Genomic DNA, 16,847 nt, shown 5'->3' on the forward strand with positions numbered 1-16,847 from the left:
AGAGAATATAAAACCAGTCAGCACAAGGTTTCTATGACAATGGAAAGCTTTTAAAAGCGTACAGCCAAAAATGGAGTTTTATTTAAAATGCACCTCTACTCAGAAAAGTGACTGTAAAAGATGGCATTGTAAAGTTCTATATTTGACTGACACACCAAAACTACTCAGTTCACAATTAAAAAGGATGTGAAATTCAAGTTGGTTCTTTTGGCTGGCACATAAACAAGCATAAAGACTCTTTCAGTAGAAAGCCCTAGGACCAACAAGGGAGCATCCACAGCAGCCCTTGAAGAACAAACTTATGTTAGTAACAAACAGCATGAATGACTGCACATGAGGAGCTGGTCTAACTGAGTGAGGAGGTGCTATTTTAGTCACTTTTCAAAGCAGGACCACATTGATACAACTGCTTAGAAATGCTTCATCTTTTTTTTTTTTTTTTTTTTTTTTAAAGTATGACTGTAAAAAGAAGAAATAGAAAGTAAAGGAGAAAAGCTTTATGGTTGTGCCTTTAAGAGTACAACTTAATGAAATTAGCTTAAATAGGTATTCTAAAACAATTTTTAAAAAGACAAGGTGACCTTGAGTCAAAGTATTCTTTCAAACAATTTTGGGCAGAAAGTCTAGATTTCCAGAATGCATTATTTAAAAACAGGTGACTCAAAGTTATTTTTAAGTACTATGACGCTATGCACATTAATAGAATTTCTGTATAACTAACTCCTGTTTATCCAGTTAACTTGGGACATTAAAATAAAACATTATCTATTGTTTCAAAAATCAATTAATTTTTATTTTAAAAGTGAAAACTGATCCATGATGCCAATATTTACCTTGTCAATATGCCATGAGAACAGAATATAGTTAAATGATTATAATTAATTTCTCCATCTAGAAACTTTTCTAAGAACTTGATTTCTATGGTTAGGCGTTAGCATGGCTATATGTAGAGAATAAAATGTTTTTATTAGTGAAAAATGGAAATGTTTCATGTAAACACTTATCAGCAACCTTATCTTTCAACTTAAAATAGCATTACAGTTAAAGGAAACAATTGTGAAATCAAAGTAATTGTAAAAGATTCTCCGCTGAGCCTGATGTTTCCATAGGTAGCTGAGCAACCTTTATAGGACTCCATTTGCCGTAGCAAGACAGGATTATGAGCAATGCACAGCACATGTATGCTCTCGGATGTGAAGGAACAGAACAGGAAAATGCAGACTGAAATTCTCCTAAGCATAGGAGCAAGCTTAATGCAGCATTTTACGGCTTTAAAAGATTCAGGAATGTACTGCAATGCAGTTAGTTACTGTTGAGACAAACTGGACCTGGTTTAAATAAAGAATCATAGGACTGGAAGGGACATCGAGAAGTCATCTAGTTCAGTCCCCTGCACTCATGCCGGGACTAAGCCCTGGCTGGGATGATTAGTTGTTGTTGGTCCTGCTTTGAGCAGGGGGTTAGACTAGATGATCTCCTGAGGTCTCTTCCAACCCTAATCTTCTATGATTCTAAGTATTATCTAGACCATCCTGACAGGTGTTTGTCTAACCTGCTATTAAAAATCTCTGATGATGAAGATTCCACAACCTCTCTAGGCAATTTATTCCAGTGCTTAATCACCATGACAGTTAGAAAGTTTTTCCTAATGTCCATCCTAAACCACCCTTGCTGCAATTGAAGCCCATTGCTTCTTGTCCTATCCTCAGAGGTTAAAGAGAATTTTTCTTCCTCCTCCTTGTAACAACCTTTTATGGATTTGAAAACTGTTATGTCCCCTCTCAGTCTTCTCTTCTCCAGAGTAAACCCAATTTTTCAATCTTTCTTCGTAGGTTATGTTTTCTAGACTTTTAATCATTTTTGTTGCTTTTCTCTGGACTTTCTTGAATGTGATGCCCAGAACTGGACACAATACTCCAGTTGAGGCCTAATGAGCGTGGAGTAGAGCAGAATTACTTCTCGTGTCTTGCTCACAACATTCCCGCTAATACATCCCAAAATGATATTTGCTTTTTTTTTTTTTTTTTTGGTAACAGTGTTATACTGTTGACTCATATTTAGCTTGTGATCCACTATGACCCCCAGATCCCTTTCCACCATATTCCTTCCTAGGCAGTCTTTTCCCATTTTGTCTGTGTGCAACTGATTGTTCCTTCTTAAGTGGAGTACTTTGCATTTATCCTTATTGAATTTCATCCTACTTACTTCAGACCATTTCTCCAGTTTGTCCAGATCATTTTGAATTTGAATTCTATCCTCCAAAGCACTTGCAACCCCTCCCAGCTTGGTATCATCCTCAAACTTTATAAGTGTACTCTCTATGCCATTATCCAAATCACTGATGAAGATATTGAACAGAACCGGACCCAGAACTGATCCCTGCAGGACCCCACTTGATATGCCCTTCCAGCTTGACTGTGAAAAGACAGTTACCTTTTCCGTAACTGGTGTTCTTTGAGATGTGTTCCTCATGTCTATTCCACAATAGGTGTACATGCTCACCACGTGCACCAGTGCCGGACGTTTTTCCCCTAGCAGTACCCGTAGAGGGGGAGTGCCCCCCACGACCACTGGAGTGGCACCTGCCTGGCGCGGTATAAGGGGAGCTGCGCGCTCCTCCCACCCTCAGTTCCTTCTTGCCAGACAACTTCCAACAGAGGGGAAGGAGGGTGGGGTGTGGAATAGACATGAGCAACACATCTCGAAAACCACCAGTTACGGAAAAGGTAACCGTCTTTTCTTCTTTGAGTGATTGCTCATGTGTATTCCACAACAGGTGATTCCAAGCTATATCTGTTGGAGGTGTGTAGGAGTTCACAAGTTCCCAGGACGGAGGACAGCCCTGCCGAACCCGGCGTCATCCCTGGTTTGGGGGGACGATCGCATAGTGCGAGGTGAACGTGTGAACTGAAGACCATGTGGCGACCCTACAAATGTCCTGGATGGGGACGTGGGTCACGAAGCCAGCTGACGAGGCCTGCGCCCAAGTCCACTGTGCCCTCACAATGGGTGGCAGGGGGACACCCGCCAGCTCATAACAGGAACGGATGCACAAAGTGATCCAATTGGAAAGCCGCTGAGTGGAAATCGGCTGGCCCCTCGTGTGCTCAGCCGAGGTGATGAACAGTTGCGAGGACTTTCTGAACAACTTGGTCCACTCAAGGTAGAAAGCCAGAGCCTGCCGCACATCGAGCTTTTGGAGACGGCACTCCTCACGGGATGCGTGAGGCTTGGGGCAGAGGACCGGCAGAAAAATGTCCTGACCCATGTGGTAGGCGGAGACCACCTTAGGGAGGAACGTGGGGTGTGGGTGGAGCTGGACCTTGTCCTTATGAAAGACCATGTAGGGTGGCTTGGAGGTCAGGGCCCTGAACTCCGAGACTCACCTGGCCGACGTAATTGCAACCAGGAAGTCCACCTTCCACGAGAGATGAGACCAGGAGCTCATGGGCAGTGATTCAACCGGGGGCCCCGTGAGACAAGCCAACACCAGGTTTAGGTCCCATTGTGGGTCCGGGGGTCTAGAATATGGAAAAAGACGGTCCAAACCCTTAAGAAATCGGCCAGTCATAGCCTGGGAAAATACCGTGTGCCCTTGCACCAGCGGATGGAAGGCCGATATGGCTGCCAGGTGCACCTTGACTGACGAGGGCGCCAGGCCCTGGGCCCTAAGGTGGAGGAGGTAATCAAGGATAAGCTGGATCAGGGCGGCCATGGGGGAAGACACCCTGGTCCGCTGCCCACCTAGAAAACCGGGACCACTTTGCCAAATAAGCGCGGCAAGTGGAGGGCCATCTACTTTTGAGATGGACGTGCTGAACCTGTTCTGAGCACGTCCTTTCCTCTCCACCTAACCACTGAGCAGCCATGCAGTGAGAAGAAGAGCTGGTAGGTTGGGATGGAGGCGGTGGCCCTGGTCCTGAGAGAGCAGGTCTGGGTGGAGTGGCAATGGCCATGGCACAGCTATTGTCAGGCCCGTGAGGGTCCCATACCACTGCTGCCTGGGCCATGCCGGGGCAATCAAGAGGACCTGGGCCTTGTCCGGTTTTATCTTCCCCAGGACCCTGCTGAATAGAGCGAATGGGGGAAAGGCGTAGAGAAGCTGGCCTGACCAGGATAGGATAAAGGCACTGGAGATAGCGACCCTCCCCAGGAACCCCCTGGAGCAGAACCAGGGGCATCGCCGGTTCTGCTGAGTCGTGAATAGGTCCACCTGGGGAGCTCCCCCCCTTCGGAAGAGCCGGTGGGCCACTTCCGGGTGGAGGGACCACTCATATTGTGAGGAAAAGTCCCTACTCAAGCGATCTGCCCTCTCGTTCCAGGTGCCCGGTAGGTGGAAGGCCTTCAGGTGGATGTCGTGGGCTATACAGAAGTCCCACAGACTGAGGGCTTCGAGGCAGAGGGCAGAGGATCAGGCCCCGCCTTGCCTGTTGATATAGAACAACGAGGCCATGTTGTCCGTGAGGACCCTGACTACCTTGCCCTCCAGGTGTGAGTAGAAGGCCATACATGCCAGCCGCACCGCTCTGAGCTCCTTGACGTTTATATGTAGGGTCAGGTCTTAAGCCGACCACAGGCCTTGGGTCTGAAAGTTCCCCACATGGGCCCCCCAACCCAGGTCCAACGCATGGGACACCAGCTCCAATGATGGGGCCCTGCCTCTGAACGGGACCCCTTGGAGCATGTTGTTTAGGGTGGACTACTACTGTAGAGAGGTAATCACAGAGTGCTGCATGGTGAGGACCTTATCCATCCTGTTCGTGGCCTGGGAGAACTTCAAGGACAACCAGAGCTGGAGGGGCCTCATCCTGAGTCTGGCGTGACGGACCATGAACATGCACGCCAACTTGTGACCCAAGAGCTGCAGGCAAACCCTGGCTGGTGTCACCGGGAACCTTGTGACCGAGTCGATGAGACCCTTTCAGCGTCTCGAATCTGTCTGGCAGGAGAGAGGCCCTGGCCATCGCTGCGTCCAGGAGCGCCCCGATAAACTCTATGCATTGGACTGAGACTAACGTGGACTTGGTGGTGTTTACTAACAGGCCCAAGGCAGTGCATGTGGACAGGAGGAGCGCCACGTGATCCCTCACCTGCGACTGGGAGGTGCCCTTGATAAGCCAATCATCCAGATAGGGAAATATCTGGACCCCCTGCCGTCTGAGCTAGGCCACTACCACCGACATGCATTTTGTAAACACCCTGGGGGAAGAGTACAGACCAAACGGGAGGTAGTAAATGGTAGTGATTCTGTCCCACCCCAAAACGGAGGAAACGCCTGTGCCCCTCAAATATATGGATGCGGAAGTACGTGTCCTGTAGATTGAGGGCAGCGTACCAGTCCCCAGGATCCAGTGAGGGAATGATGGAGGCCAGGGAAACCATGCGGAACTTGAGTTTCACCATGTTCTGGTTCAGACCTCGCAGGTCCAGGATGGGCCTGAGCCCCCCTTTGGCCTTCGGGATAAGGAAATAACGGGAGTAATATCCCTTGCCCATGAATTGCTTGGGCACCGCCTCTATTGCTCCTACTCCTAGGAGCTGCCCCACCTCCTGCTTGAGCAGAGCTTCATGTGACGGGTCCCCCAAGAAGGACGGGGGCGCGGGGGTGGTTGACCGTGGAGGAAGTAAACTGGAGGGTGTAACCCCGGGAGATGGTGTTGAGGACCCATTGGTCTGAGGTTAGCTGCGACCATTCTGGGAGGAAAGCACACAACTGGTTGGAGAAGGGGAGCTTTATTGGGGGTGGATCCCTCATAAGGACTGGCAGGGTGCCCCCAAACATCCCGTCAAAAGTGCCTTTTCCCCGCTTGCTTGCCCTTGGAGGACCCAGGCTGGGGGACAGGCCGAGACTGCCTCTGAGAGCAGTACACCTATTGTGAAATAGACATGAGGAACACATCTCTTTAAGAGTTCTTGATGGGCCCTGAAGTCCTCCTGAAGGGTGGAGGGGGGCAGGGCCACAATCGCCTCCTCCAGGCGGGGCAAGGAGGCCGGTGCGGTGCTCTGGGTATCGGCTGACATCGGAGGGTCCACCACCTGGTTGGACTCTGTGCATGGTGCCGAGGACCTACGTCCCACCGACTTCTTTCTTGGGGGTCTGGAGAGGGAGGCCGAAGGTGCTTCTGAAACTGGCCACCGAGCGAGCTCCCACCGGGGGCTACGCCGGAGGCCACAGTTCCCACTGGTACCATTGCGCCGAACATGACGCTCAGTGCCACTGCACCTGCTATGGCACTGGCAGGGGTGGCTGTTCAGGTTGGCTGGCCTGGCCCATCAAAGGACGGCTACGAATGGAGGCCGGGCTGGCATAAGATCTGCTGCTGTTTCTGGACCGGGAGGAGCGGCTGTGCCGGGACTGCGATCTCAACGTGGAGGACTGGTACCAATGGTAACAGCTGCTCCGTGAATGGCCTCGACGGGCGGACCCGCGACAGCAAGACACCAGCAATCAACGCCCAGGGCTGCGATGTCTTGGCGGAGACATGGAGCAGGTGTCCGAGCGGGAAAGGCATCGACGACCGTGCCGTGACAGAGTGCGGTACCCCCTCCGAGACGAAGACTGTTGGTGATGCCTGCCATGGTCCCGTCGATATTCGCTCCTTGAGGACGAGCGGTGCCAAGAGTCCCGGCCGGACAGAACCCAGCCAGATAGTCTGGTTGGCGTTGACGGCGATCCACATGGACTCTGCCCCGAACGGTCTCTGGGTGGTAAACGGTGTCGGAAACGTTCCCTTGACAGAGACCGGTACCGGGCTGGAGGCGACTGTGGAGATCCCAGTGGTGGTTTGCCTCTGGAGCATGGGACCGACATTGGCAGCGGTCCGGGCCCTGGCATGGACACAACGTCCCGGGCCACCTGCAGGGCTTCAGGAGTGGATGGCATCAGGACATTTGGAGAGGCCTGTTCCGAAGGGGCCGGGCTACTCCATTCAATGTGAGTCGGAGGCCTGGGGCCTGGTGAGGATCAAGGACTTCCCGACATGGGCCTACCCCCTGTCCCAGACTTCCCTCGGTGCTGTCGCGAAGAGGGAGTCTTCCTGGCCCTCTTGGCATGCCCCATGAACGGGGAGAGGTGTAAACTGGTTGATGGCACCGGAGGGTTGCCGCGTACCGACGCCACGGTGCCAGGTACTGGTTCGGAGCGACGTGCCGGAGTCAGGGTCAGCGCCGACTCCATCATGATGGCCCGGAGCCTAATGTCCCTTTCTGTTTTGGTCTGAGGCTTAATTTCGCTGATATGGATTTCTCCCAAACAGCGCAAACAGTCTGTGTGCGAGTCACTTTTTGGCAAAGAACGCCTACAAGAGCCGCACAACTTATACCCCGGGGCGCAGGGCATGCCCTGGCCTGGGCTCACTGACTAACTAAACAGCTAACTAACTACAGGTACTAACACTGAACGAACGAACAGTTCTGGGGACGATCTACAGCAAAGCTGGAGCAGAGTAGTTCTGACGCACCTTCACTGGCAGCAAGAAGAAACTGAGGGTGGGGGGAACACACAGATCCCCTTATACTGCGCCAGGCAGGTGCCACTCCAGGGGTTGCGGGGGGCGCTCCCCCCCTACGGGTACTGCTAGGGGAAAAACTTCTGGCACCGGTGCACGTGGGACGCACGCACACCTATTGTGGAATACACATGAGCAATCACTTGAAGAACCACCACTGATACATCCTCTCTGGGAACGGTTTACCAACCAGTTATGCATCCACTTTGTAGCTCCATCTAGGTTGTATTTCCCTAGTTTGTTTATGAGACATAGTATCAAAAGCCTTACTAAAGTCAAGATATACCACAGCTACTGCTTCCCCACTATCCACAAGGCTTGTTACCCTGTCAAAGAAAGCTATCAGGTTAGTTTGACACGATTTGTTCTTGACAAATCCATGTTGACTGTTACTTATCACCTTATTATCTACTAGGTGTTTGCAAACTGATTGCTTAATTATTTGCTCCATTATCTTTCCAGGTACTGAAGTTAAGCTGACTGGTCTGTAATTCCCTGGGTTGTCCTTATTTCCCTTTTTATAGATTGGTACTATATTTGCCCTTTTCCAGTCCTCTGGAATCTCTCCCATCTTCCGTGACTTTTTGAAGATAATCCTTAATGGCTCAGATATCTCCTCAGTCAACTCCTTGAGTATTCTAGGATCTGGCCCTGGTGACCTGAAGACATCTAACTTGTCTAAGTAATTTTTAATTTGTTCTTTCCCTGTTTTAGCCTTTGATCCTACCTCATTTTCACTAGCATTCATATGTTAGACATCCAGTTGCTACTAACCTTTTTGGTGCTGACTGAAACAAAAAAGTTATTTAGTATTTCTGCCAGTTCCACATTTTCTGTTATTGTTCCCTCCCCGCCTCCATTGAGTAACAGGCCTACTCTGTCCTTGGTCTTCCTCTTGCGTCTAATGTATTTGTAGAATGTTTACTTGTTACCTTTTATGTCTCTAGCTAGTTTAATCTCATTTTGTGCCTTGGCCTTTCTAATTTTGTCCCTACATACTTGTGTTGTCTGTTTATATTCATCCTTTATAATTTGACCCAGTTTCCACTTTTTGTAGGACTCTTTTTTGAGTTTCAGATCATTGACGAGCTCCTGGTTAAGCCAGGGTGGTCTTTTGCCATACTTCCTATCTTTCCTATGCAGTGAGATAGTTTGCTCTTGTGCCCTTAATAATGTCTCTTTGAAAAACTGCCAACTCTCTTGAACTGTTTTCCCCCTTAGACTTGCTTCCCATATGATCTTACCTACCAACTTCCTGAGTTTGTTGAAGTCTGCCTTCTAGAACAGCCTCTCCCCTAGTAGCTTTCTCCACCTTCTGAAATAAAAAATTGTCTCCAATACATTCCAAGAAAACAAGACAACCCAGGAGAAATATGTAAGGCAAAAACAACATAACCCCATTTGAACCAGCCTAATAATTTCAGAGTCAATACTTCATATTGTTTGCAAGAGTCCCTGTTTAGGCTTAAGATTACTGCCTGCTCATTGCTATGCCATAAACAAATGTAATAATTCCAAAACGCTCAGAACTGATATCAAATTACTGTATGAATACAAGATACTGCTGTGATGCATTTAACAGCATTATGAAATTTTCCAACACCTACAGAACATAAGTAGTTCATTTTATCCAGAGAGGGTAAATGGTTTATATAAACACTATTTTTAATTCCTCCTCACCATTGTTACAGATTTACATTTTCTAAGGTTCAAGGCTTTCTAACCTTTGAAATATTTGGTATTAAATAGCATCTTTTAAAAAAACAACTTTTTTTCTGATAGAACAAAATTTAATTATTTAGGGAAGATTACCTCAGTTACCAACTCTCTCTCCAATGAATAAGTGGAGGGTAATTTTGAGGGATTTAAGGCAGGAAAAAAGTTTTGAATACATGGAAGAGATCAGCAAGAGAGAAAAATGTCATTATTCCGTTTAGTGATCAAGAAAATTTGATATACTGTAACACTAAAAACATGTTCTGGATCATATCAAGATCCTCAATAGAATGTTTGTTGTCTTCTGCACTCTGGTATCAGCTGGGGTATTAAGAATATTACCCTGCTAGGAAGAATCTTGCCTTTTTGAAACTACTTGTTTGGAAAAAAGCATATTTTCTTCCAGTCAAGCTCTTCTCTGAAAAATTAAGCCAAATGAATTAAGAAATTAGGACAATATATTTAAGTGTGACTTTTCTTTCCTTTACATTTGTCAAAGTAGCCTTGCATCTCTACAGAAATACACTTTGCATCATACAACTGGTCATTCAGTCTATCACTCACTGGAATCCTGACATTTGCATCAATGCATGCATGAGGATTTAAGAACTGAATGTTACAAGCAAAGGCTACCACACGATGTTTAATAATACCTTTTCCCTGCCCAATTAATGTGCTTAATTTTTCTATTTGTTCTTTTCCTGTCAAGGGAATTCACTAATATTGCTCTAAAAATTAAAGTAATATTTGAGTAACAAAACTGCATTGAGTATTTGGATGCTGAAACATTGCTGGCTGATAAACTCACTTTCCAAAAGTCTTTTTACTTCCATTTCAACATCAAGCATTTCAGAGAGAGTGTAGAAAGAATCCCATACAGTATTAATACTAGAGGAGTATAGGAAAGAGATATCTCAGGAAGTTGTGGGGAGTACTATTATAACTACAGGAGTCCAGATATTTTATGAAATACAAATTCTGAGTAGTAGAGGACCATGCAGTAAGTCCTAAATGGTCAAAAATCCCTAGTCATAAGAATGCAAATATACCAGTGTGGAGGAGGGGGGATACTATTGGCCTCTATATCATAATAGTAACAGTGTGTGCAGTGTTGAGAGAGACTGTGATGTACTGAAAACTATGTTAAAATTATAAGATATCAGCTTAAATTCTCAGGGTATTTCCTGGTCCTAGCTTGTAGGCTAGAGGGCTCTGTAGGGAAGCATGTGATCTGGGTCTTTTAGAAGCAATCAATCTGCAAAGAGCCAGCTTATAGCAAGGTGGGGTGAGTTTTGCTTCTCTGCCTTAGGGAGCAGCCTGCTTTGTCTCTCTGTTTTTGGTTCTTATGTATTGAAGTTGTAGATTGTAAGAAATAAAGTAGTGTTTTCCATTACATCTCTGAAGAAAGAATATTTTATGTTTTTAGCTAACTTCTCTGTATGTCAGATCACTGAAGCCATAAAATTAAACTAAAACAGCAACAGATGACTTCCGTTACCCAAGTAGTAATGGGGTACTGAGCTGGAGGCTAAAGCAAACTTCAATAATTTATGCAATTACTTGGGTGTAATTGGTTCTGGAGAGCACAAACACATAAAAGATTACTACTGACTACCTCTGAGTAGCATAGGGGATTTGTTCAAGAAATAACCCTGGTAGCTGAGCAAGTAACAGTGACAATTATACTGGGCTAAAGCTGATGAACTGGAGGTTTGTAGACATAACTGGTTAGAAGACGAATTACAATAAGACTTCAAAGAAATCAATGATTTTGGAAGGGGAGGGAAGGAGAGGAGAGAAAAAAGCACAGACAGTTGTTTGGTGGACAAGAAGGAAAAAAAATTAAAGACATCGATTATAAAGGAAAGTGAGATGGATCCTTGGGTCATGTTTCAAATGGTGAGATTGCATGAAAAGCACAAAACTAACATAGGAAAAACAAGTAGAATGAGATGATTAGGAACAATAGGGAGAAAAGGAGGAAGCGAGACCCACGTGAGACCTGAAAACAGAAGTACAGTGGATGTCAATATCTGTCCCAATGAGAGCTGAAAACGTGTGTATGTATGTATATCCCTCATGGTGGACAGCCACATAGATATATATTATCAGATGACAGCTCTTGCCCATGCTGCAGGCATAAGTTAAGAACTAAAACTCATAGCTGGAGACCAGACCAGTTCACCTGTATTTTAGTTTTGCTGAAAATAGGTATTAGTCTTATAAGAGTGTATTTAGTGTTTAGACTCTATGAAATGCTGGTAAGTTGCTGCATGCATTATTGTCACTTGTAATGTCCGTATTCCATGCTATAAGAAAATATGTAAGTTTTGCTTTATAATTTTGAAGATGTTTGCTCTGAATTTGAGAGCTCAGGCATGAGAACTGTCCCCCCCGGTCCATCCAGAAGGACTATGAAAATAAGATGGGCCATCAAGGAACATCGCATACAAAGGATAGGTTAACAGCCCCATCACACTTTGGAAATGCTACATGTAAGCATTTACGTGTGGACTTGGAAGCTGAATGAAGGAAATTAAAACAAAGTCACAGGAAGATTCTCCTTCTCTCTCTTCGCTGTTTGAACTCAGACAGGGCCAGAAACTTTAGACTGATGCAGAGATCCGCAGGGGTTACTTCTGGGTCTGTCCTGAAAGACACTTAGAATTGACGGATCACTACAACTCTGTCACACTTAAGATTTAGATCAGGGGTCTCAAACTCAAATGACCACGAGGGCCACATGAGGACTAGTACATTGGCCCAAGGGCCGCATCACAGACTCCCCCGTCCCCACCCCCACTCCACTCCTTCCATGAGGCCCTGCCCCTGCCCCACCTCTTCCCACCCCTTCCCTGCCCCCACTCCAACCCCTTCCCTGAAAGGAGCCTTCCAGTTCTAAATAACTACAGACAAGAGAACAATTTCACTTATCACTGGATTTTCAGTGTAAAGAAAAACTAATACAAATCTAATTAATTTTTGGGGACTGATATAGAGGAAGTATATCAGAAAATGTTAGTGGTAGGAAAAATTCTGTTTCTATTCATTTAAAAACATCATCATCATCTCAATCTGGGCTACTGGGACTAAAACAGTGCCCTAAGTCCCAGGTAAGACAGTTTCATGACAACTGCTTGAGGTACACTTCCCCGATAAGAAGTTTAAGCAGACAATGACCCAACTAATAATATTTAACAAAATACACAAAAAGAAAAAGGAGTACTTGTGGCACCTTAGAGACTAACAAATTTATTTGAGCATAAGCTTTCGTGAGCTACAGCTCACTTTTGAGCTGTAGCTCACGAAAGCTTATGCTCAAATAAATTTGTTAGTCTCTAAGGTGCCACAAGTACTCCTTTTTCTTTTTGTGAATACAGACTAACACGGCTGCTACTCTGAAACCTAACAAAATACAGACGTCTATGTTGCTGCCTTACACATGGGCTATATCAAGGCACTTTTTAAAAACATATTCAGCTGAAATAGAATTTTTTTTTAACTGAAGAGGGACATGTATTTCTAGCTTGCTTATAAAACATCCCAGAGAGCTGAAACAATCCATATAAACATCAACACTGCAGAAGCCTTATGTAAAAAAAAAAAAAAAAATTATTTTCAGAAGTAACACATTTAAACCGTAAAACAGAGTAAGTAGGAGACACCTTATCAAAATACCCACATATGACAGAATATGACCAGAAACACAAGAGATTTACACGTGTCAGGGGAAGATCATGACTATATTACAGGGGTTCCCAAACTGTGGGTCGGGATCCCACAGTGGGTTGCGACCCTGTTTTAATGGGGTCGCCAAGGCCCAAGGGCTTCATCCCTGAGTGGCGGGGCTCAGGTTCTCTCTTTTCTTTGCAGAACCAATACTGAAACTTTCTCCTTATGATTGCCTGCCAGGCTTTCTGAATAATATTGTTGCAGGTTTCTCCATTTTCATTTATTTCAAAATGCATTTTTATTTCCTTTCTTATAACAGCTAAAGTTCCTGTTATTTAAGTTATTTAAGCAATAAGTTATTCATCCTCCAAGATCTCTGCCTAACTTTCAGTTAAATCACAGAGCACAGTAGAGACTGGAGCATGGTGAACTGAACTTCCCTATGATACTTACCTCCTTTGTAAAACACTGAGATCTCTGGATAATATTGATAATAATACATAGTTCTTATATATTATTACAACAGTTTCTAACAGGGTGGATTTAAGAGCAGAGGAAATTATTATGTGATCAAGCCATCTGTTTAACTGGCGAGCATGAGAAAAACAGAGTCTTTGGAGGGTAATCAAAGTTCCTTCCAAGTCTCAAGAATGCACAGCTCCTATGGCTTATTCTTTATTTGTTGAGATCTATATGCTTCCTGTTTTCCCACCCCCTCAGGACCACATTTGACTCTTTAGATTTTCATTTTGTAAATTTCCAACTTGTCTAATTTGAGTTCTACATAATTTTCTCCCTTTTCTATTTATTTAATTTTTTTAACCATGTCTGTGACTGTTTTTGTATGTTCACTTGAGATTGCTTTCATTTTGGTGACTCTTTCTGCTAGTTCTTCTACATAAGATTCAAGATCGTTAATTGCTGCCAAAACTTCGCCTTTCATGTATTTCAGCTCAGAAACAATCTTCTTGATGTCAAATTTTGTGGAAGAGGCAAGCTTGGTTTTATTTTGTTTTTTAATTTGGTTTACAGGCTGATTGCTCTGATTCAAATTCAGAGTTGGAGACAAACAACTCCAAGCTCAATAATTCATAAAAGTTTGTGACCACTAATACAAAATAAGTATACCTTGTTCTTTATTTTCACTTGTTCCATTTTGAAATGTTTTCTTTTCAATTTTTGTTAACTGCTTTAATACACAACTAAAGTAGCTTAGGTCTTTTGAGGACTCATAAGAAAGGAATTATCTGAATCATTTTATATTAACCAAAAATAGAATAACTATTCCATTAAATCCCTAAGTAAAATAGAAAGGATAAAGAAAGCCTTAAAAATAATCTCCCATTTGATCCACCCATTTACCATATCAGTATATTTTTCCAAAAATCAAAGATTTAGTTTTTCATCTGTTTCTTTATATTTTTCTGTTTTTCATTAGCCAGAATTGTTGGCTAAATCTGTTTACTGGAATCTGAAAAAAGGCTTTAAACATGAAGAACTAAAGTACTATCATGTAATTTTTTGGAACAAATAAGCAATATATTATCTGCATAGCATGCTGAATATGTTTCACTGTGGGTCTAAACTGGAGACCACTGTCCTACAGAAATTAACTCTCCTTAAATGGATTATTTAGGAAAGCAGAGAATTAGTAATAAAAAAAGTTCTGATTCAAAAGTGAGTAACCAAATGTTTACATTAAGTTATTCTTATCTTCATATTGGAGGAGTCCAAACCCTTATTATAAAACAAATTATCTTGATAACTGAGCTACAGTCTCCCTCAACAAGTGCCTAGAACCATATGATCACTGTTTGAGTACCAGTGAGTTTATATGTATACAGGAGAGGTGAAAATATTCTTAATTCTATTCCATGGAGTATGACAGATGCTGAAATTTAGGGCAAGTTACTGAAATACAAGCTATACATTAACTATACTACCTTTACAATTCTGGAAAACATGAGGTAGTGGTATAATTTGTTCATCTGAATTTGTTCTTTGTCACAACATTAATCAGTATATGGATAAAACAGGAAGAGACATGGAGTTTTTAAAACAGATCACTAGTTTCACAGGACTGTAGTAAATCCAAATTTAGTAACATTGCTAAAAAACACAGCATTTCTAAAATGGTGCTCTCTAATTCAGACAGACTGAGGGCAGATTGAAACAACAGTAGGATCTAACCATTTTTAAAACTGTGTTAAAGAATACTGAGTAGTACATAAAGAATAATAGCAATACCATCAAGAACTACTTGGAATTTTTAGGCAATACACTGCAAGTCCTCTTATGCCTTTTTCCATACACAAATACTAAAGTCTACTTTGAGAACCTGTGTTTCATTATGATTATACTATCCCGGTAATTTCAGTAAGTAGCATGTATTTCCCATCAGATAAAACTGAAATGCAATGTGTAATAAGTGGTACGTATTTTAATTTCTTACCTTGTCAATCATTTTACGTGCTTCCATTTCCTCAGAATTGGGATTTTCCAACTCAATAGTGTAAGTACCTTTGTCACTTTGGTCATCATCATTCTCCTTTTCAATAGCAGCAGAAACAAGTTGGCTTTTTAATTTTTTGTCCATCTCCTGGTTTTGGCTTGGTCTATGCCCAAGACTTCCTGAACTTCTTAACAATGCAGTTTGTAAGAAAGGTAATGCAACTGAGGGTTCTTCTGATTTTTGTTTTAATAGTTTTGCATGAACACCATGTACTACCCTACTAGTCTGCAAAGGCAAAGAAACCCCTTTGATGTCTCCAGAAGTACCTTTCACTTTCTCAGCTCTCACATGAGGTGTTGAAGAAGGAATTTCTGAGCAAAGAGCTCCCACATTCTGAGAAAAGGAATAAGATCGTCTCTTTCGAGGATGGTCTTCATCAAAAAACTCAATCATAAAGGCAGTCTGACTTATAGCAGCCTGCTCTTCATGCTTTTCTGTAGTATGGGCTTTCTGGTATGACTTTTTCTGTTCCATATGTTGATGCCTTATATGCTCATCAAGTGTTGCTCGCTTATTGTAATGCCTGCGTGCACCAGCATTTTCTGAATCGCTCTGTGTCCCATCATCATGTTTATTCCCTTCAAACAAAACAAAAAGGAAATATATTACTACAAAGTAAAAATGTCACATGGACAGAAGCTGGCAAATTAAAATGTACATGGAAATTATACTTGTTTTTCTGTTGGTAACCCAATGTCCTTCAGTAACAGGCTCTGCAGACTTCCTACAGCTATAACTAACACATTCAACTTGCTACCAGTCAAATAATGAAGTCTTTTACAAGCTGATCAGTGACACAGATGCATTTGACTTGCCTTTTTCTAATCTGTAAATATTTAATCAATGGTTTACAGAACTAGATAATATTATACCAGCTGTACCAGATCTTGGTCTCATTTCATCAACAAGTCACCCAGTCAAATTGCCTTCCTTTATGCAGTCAGCTAATAACACGACTCCTGCACCAGAATACAAAACTTGACCCTGAAAAAGCTCCAGGAAGGGTTAAGGGGATGCAGAATATTGTTACGTAATAATTCGCTGTTATTGGGAAACACCTGTTGAGAACTTTGGATTTGGAACATTATTTATAAATATTTTCAGAATAGCTTTCCATCTAGTTAATCACTGTAGTTTCCAGAAAAGGGTATTTAGTTAGCATCAGCACTAATCCTTTATCATTCTCTCACACAAGTACAATGAATTTTCCGACCAGTCTCTCCTGCCATCATGTGCTAAAGAGCCGGCAGCATGTAAAATGGGGATATTACTTACTCGCTTTTGTAAAGCACTTTGAGATCTATGGCTAAAGATCACTGTGTGCAAACTTATTATTATGTAAAAGACATTTAAGTGAAAGGAACTACATAGCAACTGAAATTTTAAAAGCCAAATTTATTACAAAGCAGTCTTCTGTGAAATGAAACTATCGAAACACT

General features: G+C 43.3%; 1 protein-coding gene across 10 annotated transcripts in view; it reads right to left on the bottom strand.

Moving 5' to 3' along the window:
- The window catches only part of CEP170 (centrosomal protein 170), a 190,815-nt gene that overhangs the window by 72,842 nt on the left and 101,126 nt on the right, over positions 1-16,847 (bottom strand). For all 10 annotated transcript variants that reach the window (XM_074948913.1, XM_074948909.1, XM_074948914.1 and 7 more), the window contains exon 9: positions 15,349-15,986. In XM_074948913.1, the coding sequence (XP_074805014.1) occupies positions 15,349-15,986 (638 nt within the window). The remainder of the gene's footprint in view (positions 1-15,348; positions 15,987-16,847) is intronic.

This window comes from Natator depressus, chromosome 3, assembly GCF_965152275.1.
Source record: "Natator depressus isolate rNatDep1 chromosome 3, rNatDep2.hap1, whole genome shotgun sequence".
Taxonomy (NCBI): Eukaryota; Metazoa; Chordata; order Testudines; family Cheloniidae; genus Natator; species Natator depressus.